This window comes from Spinacia oleracea, chromosome 6, assembly GCF_020520425.1.
Source record: "Spinacia oleracea cultivar Varoflay chromosome 6, BTI_SOV_V1, whole genome shotgun sequence".
NCBI classification, from domain to species: domain Eukaryota; kingdom Viridiplantae; phylum Streptophyta; class Magnoliopsida; order Caryophyllales; family Amaranthaceae; genus Spinacia; species Spinacia oleracea.
In genome coordinates, this window is record NC_079492.1 from 15,468,478 (window position 1) to 15,490,574 (window position 22,097).

The 22,097-nt window shown below is 36.7% G+C and overlaps 3 protein-coding genes across 6 annotated transcripts; 2 read left to right on the forward strand and 1 right to left on the reverse strand.

The window, feature by feature from the left end:
- Positions 1 to 2,863: 2,863 nt before the first annotated feature.
- Positions 2,864 to 9,204, reverse strand: LOC110789692 (uncharacterized). 4 transcript variants are annotated; one of them, XM_056833269.1, is made up of 4 exons: positions 8,852 to 9,204; positions 7,270 to 7,792; positions 6,509 to 6,592; positions 2,864 to 3,083 (listed from the first exon to the last, which is right to left on the reverse strand). In XM_056833269.1, exons 2-4 carry the CDS (start codon positions 7,363 to 7,365, stop codon positions 2,988 to 2,990), a joined length of 276 nt encoding a protein of 91 aa, XP_056689247.1. In that variant the 5' UTR covers positions 7,366 to 7,792; positions 8,852 to 9,204; the 3' UTR covers positions 2,864 to 2,987. The 4 variants fall into 4 exon arrangements, with proteins under 4 accessions (XP_056689247.1, XP_056689246.1, XP_056689245.1 ...); XM_056833268.1 differs by having other exon boundaries at positions 6,509 to 6,595; positions 7,270 to 7,873; positions 8,852 to 9,196; XM_056833267.1 differs by having other exon boundaries at positions 6,509 to 6,595; positions 7,270 to 8,008; positions 8,852 to 9,196.
- Positions 9,205 to 17,153: 7,949 nt separating this feature from the next.
- Positions 17,154 to 18,020, forward strand: LOC130462963 (uncharacterized). Its single transcript, XM_056831961.1, has one exon. It carries the CDS (start codon positions 17,154 to 17,156, stop codon positions 18,018 to 18,020), a length of 867 nt encoding a protein of 288 aa, XP_056687939.1.
- Positions 18,021 to 18,094: 74 nt separating this feature from the next.
- On the forward strand, positions 18,095 to 21,838 carry LOC110789683 (uncharacterized). The gene is made up of 4 exons (XM_056831962.1): positions 18,095 to 18,726; positions 20,124 to 20,447; positions 20,614 to 20,824; positions 20,906 to 21,838. Exons 1-4 carry the CDS (start codon positions 18,095 to 18,097, stop codon positions 21,836 to 21,838), a joined length of 2,100 nt encoding a protein of 699 aa, XP_056687940.1.
- The last annotated feature ends 259 nt before the right edge of the window (positions 21,839 to 22,097 follow it).

A 22,097-nucleotide genomic window follows, 5' to 3' on the forward strand; every position in this document is an offset into this window, starting at 1 on the left:
ACAAAATTGTTGGAATTGACCATTTATATACTCCCGACCATTATCACATTGAACATTTTTTATATTACGCTCAAATTGAGTTTGAATGTGGGCCTTTAAGCACATAAATTTTGCATAGACATCTGATTTTCTGGCTAACGGGAAGGTCCATAAAAAATTCGAAAAATCATCCAAAAAAAGAGCATAATATCGATGTCCCATAGAACTCAAAACGGGAGAGGTCCATACATCACTATGAATAATATCAAAAGGCAACAAAGTTTGAGAATTTGAAATATCAAACGGCAACTTAATGTGTTTACCAAGAATACAAGAACGACAAAGATTAGAAGCACTAGATTTAGTACATTCAATACTTTTATTAAGCCTAGACAATCCAAAATAGAGGTTCCCGGGTGGCCTAGACGAGCATGCCAAATGGAAGGCGACAAAGCGGCAAAGGTGGATGGTTGATTGGTCGGATTTGTGAGAGTGGTGAGTGGATATAGGTCGCCCTGACTGTTACACCTCATTAGAGTCATCCCCGTCTGGAAATCCTTCACAGAAAACCCAAAAGGATCAAATTCCACAGTCACAGAATTGTCAGTGGTAAATTTGCGAACCGAAATTAAATTTTTAATAAGTTTCGGAGCATAAAGGACATTACGTAATGACAATGGGGGATTTGGGGAGGGCAAGTTTGCATGACCATAACCACGAATCGGAATTGAATGACCGTTTCCAACAACAATACCAGTATTATGATTGCTCAAATTAAAATAAGACGAGAGATTACCATTTGAGGATGTCATATGAGACGTGGCACCGGTATCCATATACCAATTTGAGTCAGGAGGAGCCATCGTCATCGTGTGCATAGCTGTTTCGATGTCCGTTGGAACAAAAGTGGGAACATAAGTTCCTATTGGGGCAGACACATTGTAAGCCTGCTGAGGGTGGGAGCCCAATACCCCTTGGCCAGAATTTCTTGTTGGGCCATTGACTGACCTAGCCCATGCCTGAGTAGGAAACGGACATGGGGGTGGAGGTGGGACGTTACTGGGAACCCACTGCCACTGCCATGTGCCGTGTTGAGTGGAGACCCCCTGCTGGCCTCCGCCGGAGTTCGGGCCACCCTTACCCCCGCCTCCGTTCCGGCCACCGCCACCACGGTTTTTGCCGCCAGAATTGTTGCGGGTATTGCGGTTCTTGTTGCGGTTCGAACCATGAGAACCACCCGTTGAAGGAGCTACATCATCAGCCGCCGCGACCAACACTGTAGCATCACCATGTGCAGCTATGGCATTGAGTTCACGTTCCTCCAAGAGGAGGGAGGAACGGGCTTCGCGGAACGGCGGAAGAGGCTTGGCGTGACGAATGTTTGTGCCCACCTGTTTGTATGCTTCACTCAGACCCGAAGCAAGCTGCAGGACCAACCGGCTATTAGCCACCGGAGCACCGACGTTCTTCAGCTGGTCGGCAATACTCTTGAGCCGTTGACAATACGCAGAGGCGTTAGGAAAGTTGTTTTGGCGAGTGGTTGTGAACTCTTGTTCCAGAATCACGGCACGAGAATGTTGGTGATCCTGAAATATGTCGCGCAAGGTGTCCCAAGGCTCCATGGCCGTAGCCTCTGGTTCGAGAATAGTGTTCAAAAGATCGTTGGATATAGTCGAATATATCCATTGAAGCACCGTTGCATCAAGGGTGGACCAAAACTCGATTTCATCATCCGTTGCCGGAGTCGGCTTCTCCTTGCCCGGAGGTGGAGGTATGATGTGATGAAGCACCTTATGTGAGCGAGCATGGATTTTAAAAAGTTCAGCCCAAGTCCCGTATTGAGCGTTCTCCATCTCCAGAACAATGTTAACATGGTTCCTGATATTTGAGACAGAAAGAGCCGGATGAAAGGACGAGCCTTTGGACGGGGAGTCAGTCATGGTGGCTGGTGAGAAGAGAAGAAGACGGAAGAGAGAGAGAGAGAGAGGAGCTAGGGCACAACGGAAGAGAAGATAACCCTAGCAATCTGATACCATGAAAGATGAAGAGAATATTTTCCGTAATTAATCTCTGTTCGTAGCTTACAATATATACGTCAATATGTGCAAAATATCTTGCGTGATATCTTGCGTGAATAATGCAAGGCAATCACGCTATTTTAGCTAACTAATCTCAGTAGGTAGACTAATTCTATCATTTACAATAATTTACATTTAACTGAATATATGTGCCATATATTCTAACAGAAAAAAATGATGACACAATTATTTAGACACGTTTATCAATGTATGATTGTCAAAACTACATTATAAAATTGTGTTTTTCAAACAACTACTCAATTTTATATCAATTTTAGTACCTTATTAAAAAATGATGTAATCACTAGAGGAAAAAACCTCAAGTGCGGGCTCATTTTAAGGGGTTTAGTGCGGGCTTTTACATGTGCAGCACATGGCTTGCCCGCACTTGATGTTTTTCAAGTGCTGCCAAAATATTGGCAGCACTTGATATTTCAAGTGCTGCCAATTTAGAAAATGAGCCCGCACTTGACATATTTTGTGCTGCCAATTTTGAAAATGAGCCCGCACTTGACAAATTTGGTGCTGCCAATTTTGAAAATGAGCCCGCACTTGACATATTTGGTGCTGCCAATATTTAAAATGAGCCCGCACTTGACATATTTGGTGCTGCCAAATTTAAAAATGAGCCCGCACTTGACATAAAAATGGGCAGCACAAGCATAAAAATGAGCCGCACTTGGCCTATAAATGAGCCGCACTTGGCCTATAAATGAGCCGCACTTGATCTAGATTTGTTGTATAACCGATTTCCCTGCTACATATTACAATTGGACCACGCCACTGATTAATCTCCATACGTCATATAAAAACTATCCAATTATATAGATAATTAAATTAAATAGTATATAATTGTAAATATAAAAGTCGTTACATTACAATTATATGAAAAATTAGCATCCATAATTTAAGATTCAGTACAAGAAAATATCAAAGACATTCACTAGTAATGGAGTTTGCCAACATTTCTCGAAGTTCATCTATCTCCTCAAGGGTGAAAGGCCGCTCCCTCGGATTATTGAATACCTTTAAAATATCAACCATCAAAAAATACATATACACTTTAGTTATATTATAAATATTGAACCGTACAATAAATTAAGACTTCATTTGTTCATAACAAATAAATAATGAACCGTATTAAAGAAAAGGCTAATTTCGGTGCCAACTTTCAACTAATGAACTTAAATGAGTATTTAAAAGTATTTTCATGTTTAATACACTTAGTTTTATGTTTCAAAGACTCATTCTCACCCATTTTGGTGAAGTTATGCACATTTAAGCCTCGTTAGTTCATTATCGGTCAAATTTTAACTAAAATGGCTAATTTCGGTCGCAGCTTTCAACCAATGAACTTAAATGATTATTTAAAGTCTTTTCATGTTTGATACACTTAGTTTTATGGTTCAATGACTCATTCTCACCCATTTTGGTGAATTTATGCACATTTAAGCCTTGTTAGTTCATTATCGATCACATTTTGACTAAAATGGCTAATTTCGGTCCCAACTTTCAACTAATGAACTTAAATGAGTATTTTAAAGTATTTCCATGTTTTATACACTTAGTTTTATGTTTAAAAGACTCATTCTCACCCATTTTGGTGAAGTTATGCACATTTAAGCCTCGTTAGTTCATTATCGGTCAAATTTTAACTAAAATGGCTAATTTCGGTCCCAGCTTTCAACCAATGAACTTAAATGAGTATTTAAAGTCTTTTCATGTTTGATACACTTAGTTTTATGGTTCAATGACTCATTCTCACCCATTTGGTAAATTTATGCACATTTAAGCCTCGTTAGTTCATTTTCGGTCACATTTTGACTAAAATGGCTAATTTCGGTCCCAACTTTCAACTAATGAACTTAAATGAGTATTTTAAAGTCTTTCCATGTTTTATACACTTAGTTTTATGTTTCAAAGACTCATTCTCACCCATTTTGGTGAAGTTATGCACATTTAAACCTCGTTAGTTCATTATCGGTCAAATTTTAACTAAAATGGCTAATTTCGGTCCCAACTTTCAACCAATGAACTTAAATGAGTATTTAAAGTCTTTTCATGTTTGATACACTTAGTTTTATGGTTCAATGACTCATTCTCACCCATTTGGTAAATTTATGCACATTTAAGCCTCGTTAGTTCATTATCGGTCAAATTTTAACTAAAATGGCTAATTTCGGTTCCAGCTTTCAACCAATGAACTTAAATGAGTATTTAAAGTCATTTCATGTTTGATACACTTAGTTTTATAGTTCAATGACTCATTCTCACCCATTTGGTAAATTTATGCACATTTAAGCCTCGTTAGTTCATTTTCGGTCACATTTTGACTAAAATGGCTAATTTCTGTCCAAATTTTCAACTAATGAACTTAAATGAGTATTTGAAAGTGTTTCCATGTTTTATACACTTAGTTTTATGTTTCAAAGACTCATTCTCACCCATTTTGGTGAAGTTATGCACATTTAAGCCTCGTTAGTTCATTATCGGTCAAATTTTAACTAAAATGGCTAATTTCGGTCCCAGCTTTCAACCAATGAACTTAAATGAATATTTAAATTCTTTTCATGTTTGATACACTTAGTTTTATGGTTCAATGACTCATTCTCACCCATTTGGTAAATTTATGCACATTTAAGCCTCGTTAGTTCATTATCGGTCACATTTTGACTAAAATGGCTAATTTCGGTCCCAACTTTCAACTAATGAACTTAAATAAGTATTTTAAAGTCTTTCCATGTTTTATACACTTAGTTTTATGTTTCAAAGACTCATTCTCACCCATTTTGGTGAAGTTATGCAAATTTAAGCCTCGTTAGTTCATTATCGGTCAAATTTTAACTAAAATGGCTAATTCGGTCCTAGCTTTCAACCAATGAACTTAAATGAGTATTTAAAGTCTTTTCATGTTTAATACACTGAGTTTTATGTTTCAAAGACTCATTCTCACCAATTTTGGTGAATTTATGCACATTTAAGCCTTGTTAGTTCATTATCGATCACATTTTGACTAAAATGGCTAATTTCGGTCCCAACTTTCAACTAATGAACTTAAATGAGTATTTTAAAGTCTTTCCATGTTTTATACACTTAGTTTTATGTTTCAAAGACTCATTCTCACCCATTTTGGTGAAGTTATGCACATTTAAGCCTCGTTAGTTCATTATCGGTCAAATTTTGACTAAAATGGCTAATTTCGGTCGCAGCTTTCAACCAATGAACTTAAATGATTATTTAAAGTCTTTTCATGTTTGATACACTTAGTTTTATGGTTCAATGACTCATTCTCACCCATTTTGGTGAATTTATGCACATTTAAGCCTTGTTAGTTCATTATCGATCACATTTTGACTAAAATGGCTAATTTCGGTCCCAACTTTCAACTAATGAACTTAAATGAGTATTTTAAAGTATTTCCATGTTTTATACACTTAGTTTTATGTTTAAAAGACTCATTCTCACCCATTTTGGTGAAGTTATGCACATTTAAGCCTCGTTAGTTCATTATCGGTCAAATTTTAACTAAAATGGCTAATTTCTGTCCAAATTTTCAACTAATGAACTTAAATGAGTATTTAAAGTCTTTCCATATTTGATACACTTAGTTTTATGTTTCAAAGACTCATTTTCACCCACACATTTAAGCCTTGTTAGTTCATTATCGATCACATTTTGACTAAAATGGCTAATTTCGGTCCCAACTTTCAACTAATGAACTTAAATGAGTATATTAAAGTCTTTCCATGTTTAATACACTTAAATGAGTAGTTTTATGTTTAAAATCAGCCAAATTCCTTATTTGATCATTAACTAGTATAAACTATGAGTTCAGAATTGAGTTAAATGTGATGCAAAAACATACAAAGTGTTTTCACAACTCCAATATTTAAACAATAAGGAATACCAACCAAAACACTCCAGTAACATGACATTGAAGCATTAGCTTGATAAAGGCATGGAATTATGAGATATTAGGAAACATCCTTCCCATGATGCAAACTCATTAGTAGAGGCCTTAAATAACATTAACTTTTAAATCATTTTAGGTGTTATTGGACTTGTTTCTGCCTATAAATACCACTTACAATTACAAGTAACAACAAAGAAACCCACGAGTCATTGCAAAGTGAAGCAAATAACCAACAAAATATGTACCACCAACATGAAAACAAAAATTATGAGAAGTTCATACCAGATTAACCTACCAAAAACAGATAATTACATAGGACAAATGACCCAAATATAAATATCATAACCGCAACTTGCAAAGAATTATACATGATAAATTCTGTAAAGTTTAATAACCGTCAAACAATAAGAAACTAATTACCAGAAATATGTGCATGCCATAAGCTTAAAAATTAAAGAAAATATAGCATTGATCATCGAGGCAAAGCATCTAATACAAAGAATCTTAAACCAACTAGTACAGAGAATTGAAATCATACCTCTTTGTAAATAGGAGGAGGTTTGTCAGCCATTCGAGTCGGACGACGCACGATTTTGACACCATATCTGCCCAATCTCTCCTTCTTCTTCAATGAACATAGAGTAGTTACATGAAAATTGAAAATTTAGAGGAAAATGTTTATTAGACTTTTAATGTTTCTAAAACTCATTTAAATAAATAAATATTATTATATACTGCTCAAAAGGTAAAAAAAAAGCTTTTAAAAGAAAACTCCAACTTAGCAATCTAACTGACATGAACTGCAAATTCAGCTAGAAAACATAAGAAAAAATTCAGCTAGGAAACATCAGTTCTCACATGTAGTCGTATGCATTACATGGAAAACTTCTCTAACAAAAATATAAGTAGTGGATGACTTTCCCGCCATATAGACTTTCAAGGCATAAAGTTCCGACTATCGATTAATATTAAGCAGGTTAACATAAAGTTATCGTTTTTCCACATAGGCACATACAAGATTAGTGGGCATCTTATTTCATCTATATGGACCCATTTATTGTCTACATTCTTGTATTGCTTCAAACATGCATTAGTATCATTGCAAATTCGCAAACCCAGGTGAAGGTAAGTACACAGTTCATGCGAACAAAAGGGTCAACAATAATCAGAAGAGGTCTTCGTTATTGTGAAGGAATTATTAAATAATCAGCTTAAAAAATATATTTATCATTAGTTTTTAATAGATGATACCTTTATAGAATTCTACAAGCATATGTAACATAAGTTTTGCTGATGTACCTTTATAGAATTCAAGAAGCAAGTCCAAGCAATCAACAGCGCCGGCAACAATCGCAGAATCTGTACCTCCAGCAGTACCTTCTTTCGTAACCTCATAGATCATTGGAAAGCCTTCTCGTAGACCGACTAGTGCTCTTTCAAGTGCTTGCAAAACAGGTGATAGTAGTGGTTCTGATGATTTCTCAATGAGAGATTTGAAAGATATCCTTAACCTTGTCTTGAGATAGTCTAAGCAATAGAAAGGGTCACGGCCAGTTGTTTCATAATCTCGTCCTTCAGTACATATCTTGGCACTTGATCCAATATGAGAAGCCATCCTAGATCCTTTTCCTTGTAAAGAAATACATTTTCCTATAGCTTTCATGTGCAACTCTACCAGTTTGGTGTAGGTATTTCTAGCTGCGACAGAACTAGTTGATGCAAATAAACTCCCCATTGCCTCCAGAAATTTAACAGAACCATCCAACCAAACAAAAGAAGATGAACTCGGAAAGTCGCATTTCAGAAAATTTCGTCAACAATACTTCATAGCAGCCAAGAAATTTTTGAATTAAATTTGATGCCAAGGGAGAACAATCAATCAGTACACTTAGCCTCAAGATTGCTGAAGAAACAATAAATAAACCTCTCAAGAAAAATGATGCTTCTTGATTTTGACCATTTAAGAAAGTTTCTACGGGTATACAAGGCAACAAAGCAAGTAGCTGAAGATACAAAGCCACAAAGGTCCACACATCAACTGTAGAGAAGTATAAGAATAATTTATTGAAGTATTGAACTACTGATATATTAACATTTAACACATATTTCCAACCAACTAGCTAAAGATTTTAAACAGAAAATAAAATAAATAAAATAAAAGGTTGGCACTCTTGCCAGAGTTAGATGATTTGCTTTAGATTGTTTCCAGATCTCAACAGACTAGCTAGAGCCTGGAAGTACAAACTACTACATCACCATGCAAGTCATCAAGATCCAAATAAGAAACTAACTAACTGGACAAGGGTGATCACTCTTAGCAGCACATATGCAACGGCAGCACAACACACGCCTTCCCTGACTACTACATTCCGCACCCAACTACAGGCACCATTGCAAAAGCAACTAAAACATAGCTTCCCTGACTACTACATTCCGCACCCCACTACAATCACCAACTCACCATTGCAAAAACAGCTAAAACACGGCTCCCCTGACGACTACATACTACATTCAGCACCCCACTACAATCACCCTTGCAAAAACAACTAAAACACGACTTTACAAACTAATATTTGATTATTTGTGCAATTACAACACTGTTCTTCGAGTATGGACAAACAAAAACAATAATAAAAATATTTAGAAAGAGCAAATAAAAAAAATGGTAAAAGTGATAAACCTGAGTCATATTTGTGTAATCCCAATACCCTTAATTGCATCCGCTCAGAAACAGGTAAACCAAAGAAAGCTTAAACGGATTCGTAACAAGCTAAGCTTAGACAGATTTCCAGTTATAATTAATTCGTCATTTCCTTATAAATTTGTCATTACAGTAACAAGCTTATTATAAGAAACAAATAATTAAATTTAAATTACAAACCTATATGAGATAAGGAGGAGCGACGCCTTTGTGTTGCGGCGGCGGAAGAAAGAGGACGTATTCTGCAGTGCGGGAAAAGCAGCGGCGACGCGGCGGTGGAGAGAAGTAACGGCGACGCTGGTGGGGAGAAGCAACGGCGACGCGGCGATGGGGAGCAGCAACGGCGACGCGGTGGTGGGGAGTGCGGTGTGTGCTGTTAGTATTGATTTCCTGCCCAGAGAACCGGAGAACCGGAGAGGGGAAGAGAAGAGAAATCAGAGAGGGGAAGGTGATATCGGAAATGAAATACCAGAGGTGAGAGTAGGTTTTAGGGAAACCAGAGAAGAGGAAGGAGAAGAGAAGCGGGAAATGAAAAAAATTTGGGAATTATTTTTAGAAAATATTTTGTGCGGGTCGTTTAAACGAGCCCGCACTTGAAGTCAAGTGCTGCCAAATTTCTAAGATGAGCCCGCACTTGTAAATATATATTGTTTTTTTTTTTTTGTGCTCTTAAGTGCTGCCAATTTACAAAATGGCCCGCACTTGAAGGGAAGCACATGTCGATTTTTCTACTAGTGAATTGACTATCTATATCAATTTTATATTTTAAGATACAGGATATTACATTTTCCTGATTTATGAATGTTGACATAAAATTTTGGGATTGACTTTACCATATGCATTTCCTTTTTTTTTGTTTTTTTTGACGGGTACCATATGCTTCTTACATTCTCACGTGACATTTATTTACCCATTTTCTCCTGAGATGCACCTCAAGTCCGAAATTTCGAGTTAATGTTTATAATCCGACCTTAAATAGTGTTTTAACATAAATTTTTTTAGGAAAAATTACATTAAATAATCCAACATTTTGACGATCTCCCAGTAATAATCCAACATTTCCATCATTATCTAATAATTCAATCTTTGCACCCCCATTAACTTTTATGACACCCAACTGATAAAAGAACTGGTGCAGCAAGTAACCTATCCCACATGGCGCGTCATGCAACCTTTCGTTGTTAGTTTTTTTTTTAAAATAAAATTTTCAACTTATCCCAATTTTCCTTCTTCCCTATTTCCTCCTCTTCTTCATTTCCTTTGTTCAGCTAGTAGTTATTTAGGTTCTCTCTCCTCCACAACACTACACCCCCAAGAAAGCACCATGTCTCTACTAAGGACCACCACCGTCCTCCAACCTTCTTCTACAGTTCTACACGTCGACCAACACCACCCTTAACATCGCTTCCCTACCAATCGAGACCCTTCCCCATATATTCTCTTTGTTCCATGCTTCGTGAAAACAACCAGAACCCAAGTTTCGATTCTGGGAATTACTTGTTCAAAATTATGGTCGTCATCATCCTTTGGATAACAACATCTTTGATTTCATGTTCTACAACGGTATTGGATGGATTGATAAAATAAAAATAAAAATAAAATATAAAAAAATTAAAAAAAATGGTATCACTAATTAATCAAATTAAATTCAATCTCATAATTCTCATCAATTTGGTACTATCAATTTATATTCAAAATGAAAATAACTTGATTCCTTAATAATTGATTTTTTCTCGACAACTTTCGCAGATTTGATTGATTTAAATCCGTCCAATACCTTTGTAGAACATGAAATCAAAGATGTCGGAGGTTACCGAGAAAAAATCAATTATTAAGGAATCAAATTATTTGCATTTTAAATATAAATTGATAGTACCAAATTGATGAGAATTATAATTTAATTTGATTAATTAGTCATACCATATTTTTTTTTTATATATTTAATTTTTATTTTTATTTTGGTGGTGTTAATTTGTAATTATAGCGTTGATGGTGTTGAACTCTTGATACACAAGAATTTATGTTACAACAATCAAATACAATTTATGGTTGTTTTTCATCTTTTTCATTGTTGTTTATTCGGAATATGTCAATTTTGAGAAGGAGAAATATGAGATGGTAACGGTGGTGGTTGTGATGAATGATGATGGCAGTGGTTGCGCATCACCTTCCGTTCTTCCCGCGACTTTGTTTATGGAGGATAGAGGAAGGTAGGGATGTCAATGGGGCGGGGCGGATGCGGATGTATGTCCCTCCATCCCCATCCCCACCTAAAATTTTCATCCCCATCCCCACCCCATCACCCATGGCGGGTACAAAATTCATCCCCATCCCCGCCCCAACGAGTACAAACTAAAATCCATCCCCGCCCCACCACCCGCTTGGGAATCCATCCCCGTCTCATCCCCGCCCCATATCCGCGTCAATACCCACCTTGTTTTTCTTATTTCGTCAACATTATGGAAAAAAATAACTTCCATAACAAAAAAATTCAAACATATAAAATTAGAACTATTGCCTTAATTCATAATATCAAATACTACAAACCAATCCAAACGCATAAAAAAAATTCTTCAACTTTTTATGTTCTTTAAAATTTTCAATGCATGTAGGGAATGATATTCGGATAGGGTTGACGAGTATCAAGCGGGGCGGGTGGGGATGGGGCGGGTCCAACACAAAATCCACACCCGCCCCATCACCCATGGCGGGTATGATTTTTATACCCATCCCCGCCCCATCACCCGCCAAACCCCCCTCCATCCCCGTCTACTTGGGGCGGATGCGGGACGGGTCTCCTATAAAACCCGCCCCACTGACATCCCTAGAGGAGGGTTAGTTTGGGAAAAAATGGGGTGTTTTTATTTTTGTTTCTTTTTAAAATAAAGTAAAAGCATTAGACACTTAGACTTGTTTTTTCGTTTGCAGGTCATTTAGTTGCAACAAAAGTAAATGGGGTATAAAAGTTAGATTATTAGATAATAATCGATAGGTTGAATTATTTACGGAAAATCTTTAAAATGTTGGATTATTTAAAGTAAAGTTTCCTCTTTTATAAGGTACTACCTCCGTTTCATGAATCTTTTTACGCTTTGAAAAATGTGTTCAATCATCAAAACTTTGACCATAAATTCTCACTATTATATCTATAAAAAATTATCATTATATATCTTGTTAGATTCTTCTCGAAATATATTTTGTAAATATCAATTTTTCATACTTTTTTTTCCATACAAAATTTGATATAATACCGGTCAAACATTGCACTGGATTCGCGCAAATAGCACTTAGGCCACTTATTGAACTAATATTAATTAATTATAATATTTATTTTACAAGTTAATTTCTCACAAAACCCCAATTTTATGAGATATGTTTGACAAAGTTGCCTAATACAAGCGTCTATAAGAAGAAGTGACATGAAGAAATATGCGATGGAGATTATACGTCGGCGTGTACGGGAGTAAATAGATCTGCAGGTCCCTAAACTTTTCCAAAAGGAGCAGTTAGGTCCCTCAAGTTTCAAAAGGAGCATTTAGGTCCCTGCGTTTGGATGGAATCCGCTGCTTTTTGTTTTCCGTCACTAACGTCCGTTAAAATGCATTTAAATTAAAAGGAAACTAAATAAAAGGCACTAAACGACAAAAAAATAGTTACATTTACCATTTACCAATAATTAAATAAAGGGAAATTCATTTCAGTTAGCTTTTTACAAAAATATAGCCGTTGAGGCTCTCAAAAAACAGAGTATTTAACATTCCATGGCAAATAAAACACTTAAAAATTTTGTAGAACGTGAATTATGAATTTTGTTACAATTTACAATTAGACGTTGCACTTACCGATATGTCCAATATTTCATGCTCCTGAATCTAATTTATTTATCAAGTTTCGATGTGTGTTCAAGCCCGTCTAATTAATTAAATAAATGAACATAAACGAGCTTGTTCACGAGCTTGTAACATGAACGAGCATGTTTGTGTTCAGATCATAAACGAGCTTGTAACTGATTTGTTTAATGAGCCTCATTTTGTGTTCTATCTCGTCTCAAAGCTAAGCTCGCTCATCAGAGTATTATTTAACGAAATTCAATTAATGGTCATACTCGTTAGATAAAAGGACGTAAAAGAGCTTCGTCCGAGTAAGGTAATGAACCTTAATACGGAGTATGTGTTCAAACTAGGCACATATACGGAGTATGTATCCACTGTTCTGGAAATTTAAACATTTGTATTAGATACAAGTTGCATTTCAGACGCACTATATTTAATTTGGTCTTCCTTGGTCTACTAACTACTCCTAAGTATTTAATGAGGAGCATTGAGATGTGAGAAACAGCTTATCTTCCATTGGTCTTCCTTGACTATATAAACACAAGGGGGTTGGCTTAAAGCATTACAACAAGACTATATTTAATTTGGTCTTCCTTGGTCTACTAACTACTCCTAAGTATTTAATGAGAAGCATTGAGATGTGAGAAACAGCTTATCTTCCATTGGTCTTCCTTGACTATATAAACACAAGGGGGTTGGCTTAAAGCATTACAACAATATTCATCTCTTATATCTTGGTTTGTATTCAATACTCCATATATATTTCTTCTTCTACTCAACAACCCAGTTTTTTTTCCTTTCAATTCATCACAACACAATGAATATCTTCTTAACCATAGAAGATTTCGTATACAAATATCACCCCCCATATCAGAAAATAAAAATTAGTCATAAAAAAAACACGACCGTAGTTTCTCTGTCTAAGTAGCCTTCCAATGTCATGCTTCCATGACCCCTTGTTGAGTCATTCTCAAAGGGTTGTGAATGTTGGAGAATCCTGAAAAGCAGATCATCGAATGGTGAGGAAATCATTTTTCGATGAAGTGAAGCTTGGGTTCGACAAAGGCGTGTTGTGAAGGGATCCACCTCGTGGGGCCTCACCTCGAGAGTTCTAGATCATGGCCATCAAACCAAGGCTTCAAGCAGTACATGAAACGAATGGATGGCACATGAACAGAAGGTACGCGAGGCAGTTGGTCTGTATCCCAGAATGTCTGTATCCCGGGCCGAACAAACGTGAGTCGGATCAAATTGTGCATAAATGGTATCCGTTACTCGGTTGGTCTTATGTTATGGTTCAAGTGTATTACCCTTTTGAGGATTGGGTTGGCAACGGGTATTTACTAGCCTTGTACGGTGGGGAAGGACCATTGTCATGTAACTAGATTATCCTTTATTAATATATGTTGTGATTTTGTGTTTAATAAGTTAAGTGTAAGAACTATTTGTAATCAGTTTTGATGAAATGTGTATGGTGAAAAAGCAAATGAAAAGGCTAAGGAACTTGAAAAAGCTAAGTCAAAATCAAAAGAAGCTATTTTAAATCATTTATACACATGTAAATTGATTTCCCTTTATTTAAAATCAGTTTTATTATTATTTAATTGAACTTAACGGAAAATGTAACGGTGTTAATAAAAATAGCTTATTCCATCCATTTTGAGGGACCTAAATGCTCCTTTTGAAACTTGAGGGACTTAACTGCTCCTTTTGGCAAAGTTAAGGGACCTCCAGACCTATTTACTCGCGTGTACGGTGTACCACAGTACCACTGACAACGCATGCACATATTATATATACTTCATCAGTTCTGTTTTAGTCGAAACATTTTGAGTTTCACGTTTATCAACGTACATATTTGATCATTAATATCTCAAATTTTGTATGAGTAAAGTTATAGAAAAGTTGATATTGTGAAAATATAAACCAAGATGAATCTAACAAGGTCTCATATGTCTATGCATAATTTGGATTAGAACTAGTGTTTGGTGCCCGGGCAATGCCCCGGGTTATTACTTTGAATATCATATATATGGTATGCATTATGTAAAAAGTTTAGATTATATTATACTGTTAGATGTTCCAAGTTATATATATTTATGTGCAATAAAGATCATATATAATGGTTGACTAAGATGATAAGACATTAATCTTTCATTTGATAGATCCCATGTTCGAATCTTATTGGGGTAAATATTTTATGTATGTTGTTGTATGTGATATATATATTCCTTGCTAATCTTATGACGTGGCATGTTATAATGATTATAAAGAGAGTTATACGTGACACACATTAATATCTTATTATCTATCTATCATCTATCTATCTATATATATATATATATATATATATATTGGGTACGAACAATATGTTTCTTAATTGTATTTAAACTATATGTTTATTTAAAATCATGGTGCACATTGAGCATTGTGTAACTTGGATGCATAAACCACATTTTGATGTCTATGTTTTACTCCCTCCGTTTCTTTTTGTTTGTTACGTTTGGACTTTTGCACGTTTATTAACGTATAATAAATATTCTTTTTCTTTTTTATTAAAAAAATAAACCAAAGTAAAACCTTAATCCACTAATCATTACAACAACCAATAAGATTGTTTTATTTATCAAAATGAACCAAAAATGGAAAAGCACAAAGATTGCTAACTTAACATAATTGGGGAATTGCAAAGTTATTTAATGAGTTGAAAAAATTGGACCAATTAAAATTAAAAGATGGCACAAAAAATGATAGTATAATAAGTTTATAAAAGGAAAGATTCTCCCACGTAACAAACATTGTGAAACACCATCAAAGAAATACGTAACAAACAAAAAGAAACGGAGGGAGTAGTTTATTGTAAATCATTAAAGTCGGTCATAGAATAATACTTCCTCAATTTTTAGAAGACACAATTTATTTTTATCCCGTTCGTCAATGTAATATTTCAATAATTAATATATTTAATTATCAATGAGTAAAAATTATAAAAAATGGTACTATAATAATCAATTATAATCAGACTCCACATATATGACTATATTGTTTTTAAGTACTCCCTCCGTCCCTTAATACTCACACCGTTTCGACTGGACACGCTTGCCAATGCACATCTTTGACCACCAATATCTTTAAATATATATTATAAAAATTTATAAAATATTAATATTTTGAAAATATATATTAAGATGAAGCCAACAATATATTATATACTAACATTTATTTTCATATACTAAACATAATAAGGGAAGGGTTTTCTCTTACTTTCTCTCCAAGTTTCTCTCTGGTGCATGATACCTTATCGTGCACCCTCGCAATGGCAAGAAAGTCTGGATCGAAAAATCAGGGAAACAAGCATGGAAATGGTAAGTCGAAGCCTCGAGGTCCATCATCTGACTCTCAAGCTCTGAAAACTCGCTCATTGGAGGAAGTTCTTGGGGTGGAAGCGATTGATTTTGGCATTGAGAATGAAGTGTTGACGCCTAAAATCGAGTTTACAGCAGCTCCAAATTCGCTCTGAATTGCGACATACTTTCAATGATTACTTGCAGGCAATACACAATTCCAATGGTATTGCGAGTTGAACTCAATCCAGAAGCAATTTGGACGTAGGTACAATCCCTATTTTGCTTGATGAAACTGTGGATGATTGTAACTCTGATGATGATCCAATTAACACTGTGATTGATAATGATGTTGTGAATAATGTTGATTCTATGGTTGTGAATGATGTTGCTTCTATTGATGCGAATGAGTCCATTGTTTCTCCTAGTAGCCCATGTAGTAATTGATTTGGAGGATATTCAGGAAGAAGTTGATTTTTGGATGTCAGTTATAGTTTGCTATGTTGTGGGTGCTAATCCTCCCATTAATGTCATGGAGGGATTCATTAGGCGTATCTGGAAACATTTAAATGTTGACAAAGTTTTTATGGTGAAGAGGGGTATTTTCCTTGTTCGATTCTTAACCATGGACTCTAGGGATAAGGTCTTAGATGGTCACTATTTCTTTGATAGCAAACCACTCATAATGAAACCATGGAGTTCTGATATGGACATGGACAAAGAGGATGTGAAATCTGTGCCTATTTGGGTACAGTTGAAGCTTGGTTTCAAATAGGGGGAAAAAGCCTTATTCAAAATCATAAGACAAATAGGGAAGCCTATTAAGAGGGATCAAGCTACAATCAATAGGGATAAGTTGCAATTTGCCCCCGTCATGGTGGATGTTACATTATCTAAGGAACTCCCTGAATGGATTTCATTTAGGGATGAGAATGGTTTGATGGTGAGGGTAGGATTGTACTATGAATGGAAACCTACAATGTGTTCTAAATGCAAGATGATAGGACACTTACAGGAAGATTGTAGACAGGGCAAACCTAAGAGAGTATGGGTGCAGAAGGCTAAGCAGGTGCAACCAGTTACTACAATGAATAATGTTGCAAGTCCATTGATGGATCCAGAGGGGTTCCTAATCACTAAGGCCTATTAGAGTTAGAACATCTCCAAGGGAGCCAGTTACAACATCCAATGTCTTTCAGATTCTGGATACTAGATTGAATGGAGATGCAGGGGTGAGTGGTGAAGATAACATTGGTGTTGGACATAGGGATGTAACAACTGGAAGGGGGGACTCTTCCCATCCTCATGGATAGAGTAGTTGCATGGAATGTCAGAGGTCTCAACTCACTTCAGGTGAAGAATGAAGTTAAACATTTCATTCAGAAATATGAGGTGGGGTTGGTGGGACTTCTGGAGCATAAGATGAAGCTGTCCAATTTGGGTAAGCTTTATCAGAAAGTGTTTGCAAAATGGTGTTTCACTAGTAATGCTAGCTATCACCCTGGTGGTAGAATAATTGTTGCTTGGAAGGCTGGAAGTTTTAATGTCAATATTGTTGCTGCATCTAGTCAATTTTTACACTGTCATGTTACTCCTGTTAGTGGTATGCTTAGCTTCTTCTACACTTTCATTTATGCACATAATGAAGCTGGATTGAGGCATGAATTATGGAGAGACTTAAGCTTGATTAATACTGGTGCCCCTTGGATTTTATGTGGTGATTTCAACTGTGTTATGGCTCCTGAGGAAAGAATAGGTGCTCCTGTCAGACAGTGTGATATTGTGGATATTTGTGGGTGTATGCATAATTGGGGTATGGAGGATTTGAAGAGTGTAGGTAACCTGTTTACTTGGAATAATAAACAACAAGGTAACAAGAGAGTATTTTCAAAGATTGATAGAATTTTAGCAAATCAAGCATGGCAGGATGCTTATCCTGATGCAGAAGTTTATTTCCTACCTGAAGGACAGTTTGAGCATTCTCCATGGTTGCTTACTGTTTATCCTAGGGTAAATGGGGGAAGGAAGCCTTTCAAATACTTTACCATGTGGAGAGCTTCTCCAGTGTTTTCTGATACTGTTCAGACAGCTTGGAACACTCAGGTTGGAGGGAGTAAAATGTTTACTGTTGTTAGCAAATTGAAAAGAGTTAAGCTTGCCCTTAAGGAGTGAACAAAATAGGGATTAATGATGTTCATGCTGCTGATTTGAAAGCACATCATGAGCTAATTGAAGCTCAGGAAGCTATGCATAAGAATCCCACAAATCAGGATTTTGCTGATACTGAGTTGAGAGCTATTCAGGAATATAAAGTTACAAATAAGATATATTTAGAGTTTTTGAGCCAAAAAGCAAAAATAGCTTGGCTGAGAGATGGTGATGAAAATTCTGCCTTGTTTCATCAGAGTATCAGAAGCAGAAATTTGAAAAATCAAATTTACAATATCCATGATATGGGTGGTGTGTGGAAGGACAATCCTACTCAGGTTGCTGATGCATTTCTAGACTATTACAAGCAGCTATTAGGGAGTAAACATGAGTCTAGAACTCCAGTTTTGAAACAGGTGGTGCAGTTAGGCCCTGTATGCCAGGCTCACCACAAAGCAATTCTGAATGCCAATCACACTGCAGAAGAAGTTAGGGATGCTCTTTTCTCTATTCCAGGAGCCAAGGCACCTGGTCCAGATGGTTTCGGTTCTCATTTTTTCAAAGACTCGTGGCATATTGTTGGTGATGAAGTTGTTGCTGCTGTTCTTGATATGCTACAACAGGGTAAAATTTTAAAAGAGCTGAATCATACAGTCATTACTTTGATCCCAAAAACCAAATGCCCTAAAGATGTGAGTGAATTTAGGCCTATTTCTTGCTGTAATACTCTGTATGAAGGAAATAATGCCCTTGGTCCAAGTATGCATTCAATGTTAAGTCTAATAAATGCGGTTCAGTATTAATTAACAAGTTAATAATTCAGTGAGATCAAGTGAGCTGAATGCCTAGCTAGAGGCCGCTTCAGTTCAAGTGGAATTAATGATATTAATCCACAGCTTACTCTTGACTGAACCCGTAGGATCACACAAATAGTACGTAAACGGATCAAGTATTTAATGGCATTAAATACTCTATCTATGGATATTCAGAATCGACGGATCTTGGTTTCAGTGGGAGCTGAGATCGTCACAAGCAAGAAATGAATACTCCGGAAACGATGATATTGCTGGAAACGGAAATATGGATCGTATCGGAAATATAAATATTATCCAAGTCGTAGATGTTGCCGGAAACGGAAACATGGTACGTATCGGAAAATATTATCGGAAATGGAAATATTGCCGGAATCGAAAATATTGCCGGAAACGGAAATAATGTTAGAATCGGAAATATTATCGGAAACGGAAAATAATTCCGGAAACGGAAATATTAAATATTTGTTCGAAACGGAAATTAATTCCGGAATCGGAAATATTAAATATTGTTCGTATCGGAAATGAATTCCGGAACCGGAAATTTAATCGGAACCGTATCGTACGAATAAGCATCGGACGAGGCCTGCCGGACGAAGGCCCAGCACGAAGCCAGGCCATCGCCCAGCAAGCAAGGACGCGCGCACGCCCAGCCCAAGGCAGCGCCAGGCCCACCGCAAGGCAGGCCCAGCGAGCCAAGGCAAGACTGCCCAGCGTGGGCTGCGTGGGCCGAGCGCACGCGTGCGGGCGTCCTCGTGGCTCCGTGCGTGTGTGTGCTTGTGTCCATGCACAATTCCTAAATCTATTAGGATTTGGTGTGTGATTAAATTCCTATTCCTATTAGGATTATTTAATTAGAGTCCTTGTAGGATTCTAAATTTAATCGTATCCTACTAGGATTCCAATTCCCTTTCCAAACCTCTATAAATAAGGGCCTAGGGTCATAATTTATACGCGAAGTATTCAAAGGGTAAGTTTTTGAAAGAAAATTCAGCCACACTCTTGCACAATAATAGCCGAAAATTCCTAAGCACCTTAAGGGCGATTCTAGTTGGTCAATCTTGAGGCGGATCCGGACGTACTGTGGACTATCTACGGAGGGACGACACTTGGAGTCCTAAAGACTTGTTCTTGTTCGGTTCGGGCGCAGCTAGGGAAGGCACGCTACAAAGTGTATGCATCTATACTATGCTAAATGATTATGTGTAAATAATATGCTTTCCTGGCTTTATGGTTTTTCCGCATGATTTATGTATTGTCATATGTATCATAACCTAACACTGTATAAGTGTATTACTAAGGTTCTGTGTGGAAGGCTCAGACAGGTGTTGCCTGATCTCATTCTTGAAAACCAAGGGGGGTTTGTTCATGGTAGGTTCATTGTGCATAATATAATGGTTGTTCAGGATTTGGTGAGACAGTATGGAAGGAAAGGTGTGAAGCCTAGTTGTCTCATGAAAATTGATTTACAAAAAGCACATGACACTGTTGATTGGCAGTTTCTTCAGGAAATGTTAGAGTACTTGGAATTTCCTCAACATTTTGTGGATCTGGTAATGCAGTGTGTTTCTACACCTATGTTCTCTCTGATGTTCAATGGTTCCATGCATGGCTTCTTTAAATCCAAGAGGGGGTTGAGGCAAGGTGACCCTATTTCCCCACTCTTATTTGTCATATGCATAGAGTATCTGTCCAGAATATTGCATAAAATGTGTGATATGTCTCTTTTTAGGTTTCATCCAAGGTGTAGAGATATTAAGCTTACTCATCTGTGCTTTGCTGATGACTTAATTCTCTGCTGCAAGGGTGATTACTCATCTATCTTATTACTATCAACAGAAGTCTTCCATCTACTGTCATGGTATGTCAGAAAGAGATGTTCAGAGAGTAGTAGATGTGTCTGGTTTTACCAGAAGTTTCCTTCCTTTTAAGTATTTGGGCGTTCCAATATGCTCTAAAAAGATTTTAGTTGCTCAATGTAGTCATCTTGTGGATAAAATCATAGCTAGAATAAAGGTATGGAGCTCCAAAAATCTTTCTTATTCTGCAAGAATGCAGTTGATCAATTCTGTACTTTTGAGTCTTCATATTTACTAGGCTCAGATTTATGTGCTGCCAAAGAGTGTGTTGCAAGATATTGTGAAGATATGTAGGGCTTTCTTGTGGAGTGGGCAAGCTTACAGTCAGAAACCTAGTAATATTGCCTGGGAGAATACTTGTTGTGGGAAGCAATTTGGTGGTCTGGGCTTCAGGGATATCATCCTGTGGAATACTGCAGCAATGGGTAAGTATGTATGGGCACTAGTTACCAAGAAAGACAATGTGTGGATTAAGTGGGTTTCTTCTGTGTATCTCAAGGATGGGGATTGGTGGGATTATAAACCTCCAGTTTCTGCAAGTTGGTATTGGAAGCAAATCTGTAAGACAAAAGAGCAGTTGAAGCAATTCTTCACTAAGACAGATTTAGGAGCAATGACTACTTATTCTGTGAAGCAGGTCTATGAGAAAATAGCTGGAACAAAACGTAGAGTGCATTGGGATAAAGTGGTGTGGAATAGATTGACCAACCCCAAGCACAGATTTATTGGTTGGTTAGCCATGCAGTCAAGGCTTCAGACCACCTCAAAGCTGGCCAGAATTGGTGTTAGCCAAACAGCTCATTGCTTGATTTGTAGTCAAGGAGATGAAACTCATCAGCATCTGTTTTTTCAATGTGTTTACAGTAGTGAGTGTCTCAGAACAGTTAAAACTTGGTTGGGTGTGTCAGCTACTAGTAACAGTCTAACTAATCTGGTTAGTCAAGTTGGGCATAGTAGATGTTCTAAATTCAAGAAGCAGGTCTGTTATGCAGCAATTGTGGCAGCAGTGTACCTGATTTGGCACTGTAGGAATACCAGTTACTGTGAGAGTTGTGTTCCTACTGTGACTCACACTGTGAGCAAGTTGAAACAAGTAGTGAGAGGTAGAATCCAAATTGTCATGCCTAAAAGTATCAGTAGAAGAGATAGTGAGTGGTTTATGAAATTGTAATGCTTGGCAATTTGTTGTTTCTGAAGCCTTGTATAGCTTGTTTCTGCTGACTCCTTGTGCATAGGGTCCAATCTAGTTGGTTCGTATTGCTTGGAGTTAGCTTAGGTTGTATTCTTGTTTGGATTTTAATATTATATCTCACTTGCTTAGCAAAAAAAATATACTAAAAATAAATTAGGGTAACAGTGAATTATGTAAATAGTGCAAAAAGTCAAAACGGTGCGAGTATTAAGGGACAGAAGGAGTATGTTGCAACTAA

Bases quoted from the DNA above. Each gene is read 5' to 3' on its own strand.
- LOC110789683 (XM_056831962.1), top strand. From the start codon at position 18,095: ATGCATAAGAATCCCACAAATCAGGATTTTGCTGATACTGAGTTGAGA. The intron at 20,448-20,613 runs GCAAGGTGACCC...CTCTGCTGCAAG, and splicing joins AAATCCAAGAGGGGGTTGAG to GGTGATTACTCATCTATCTT. The intron at 20,825-20,905 runs GTATGGAGCTCC...CATATTTACTAG, and splicing joins AAATCATAGCTAGAATAAAG to GCTCAGATTTATGTGCTGCC.
- LOC130462963 (XM_056831961.1), top strand. From the start codon at position 17,154: ATGGATAGAGTAGTTGCATGGAATGTCAGAGGTCTCAACTCACTTCAG.
- LOC110789692 (XM_056833268.1), bottom strand. From the start codon at position 7,705: ATGGGGAGTTTATTTGCATCAACTAGTTCTGTCGCAGCTAGAAATACC. The intron at 6,596-7,269 runs GTACATCAGCAA...TGTTCATTGAAG, and splicing joins GCTTCTTGAATTCTATAAAG to AAGAAGGAGAGATTGGGCAG.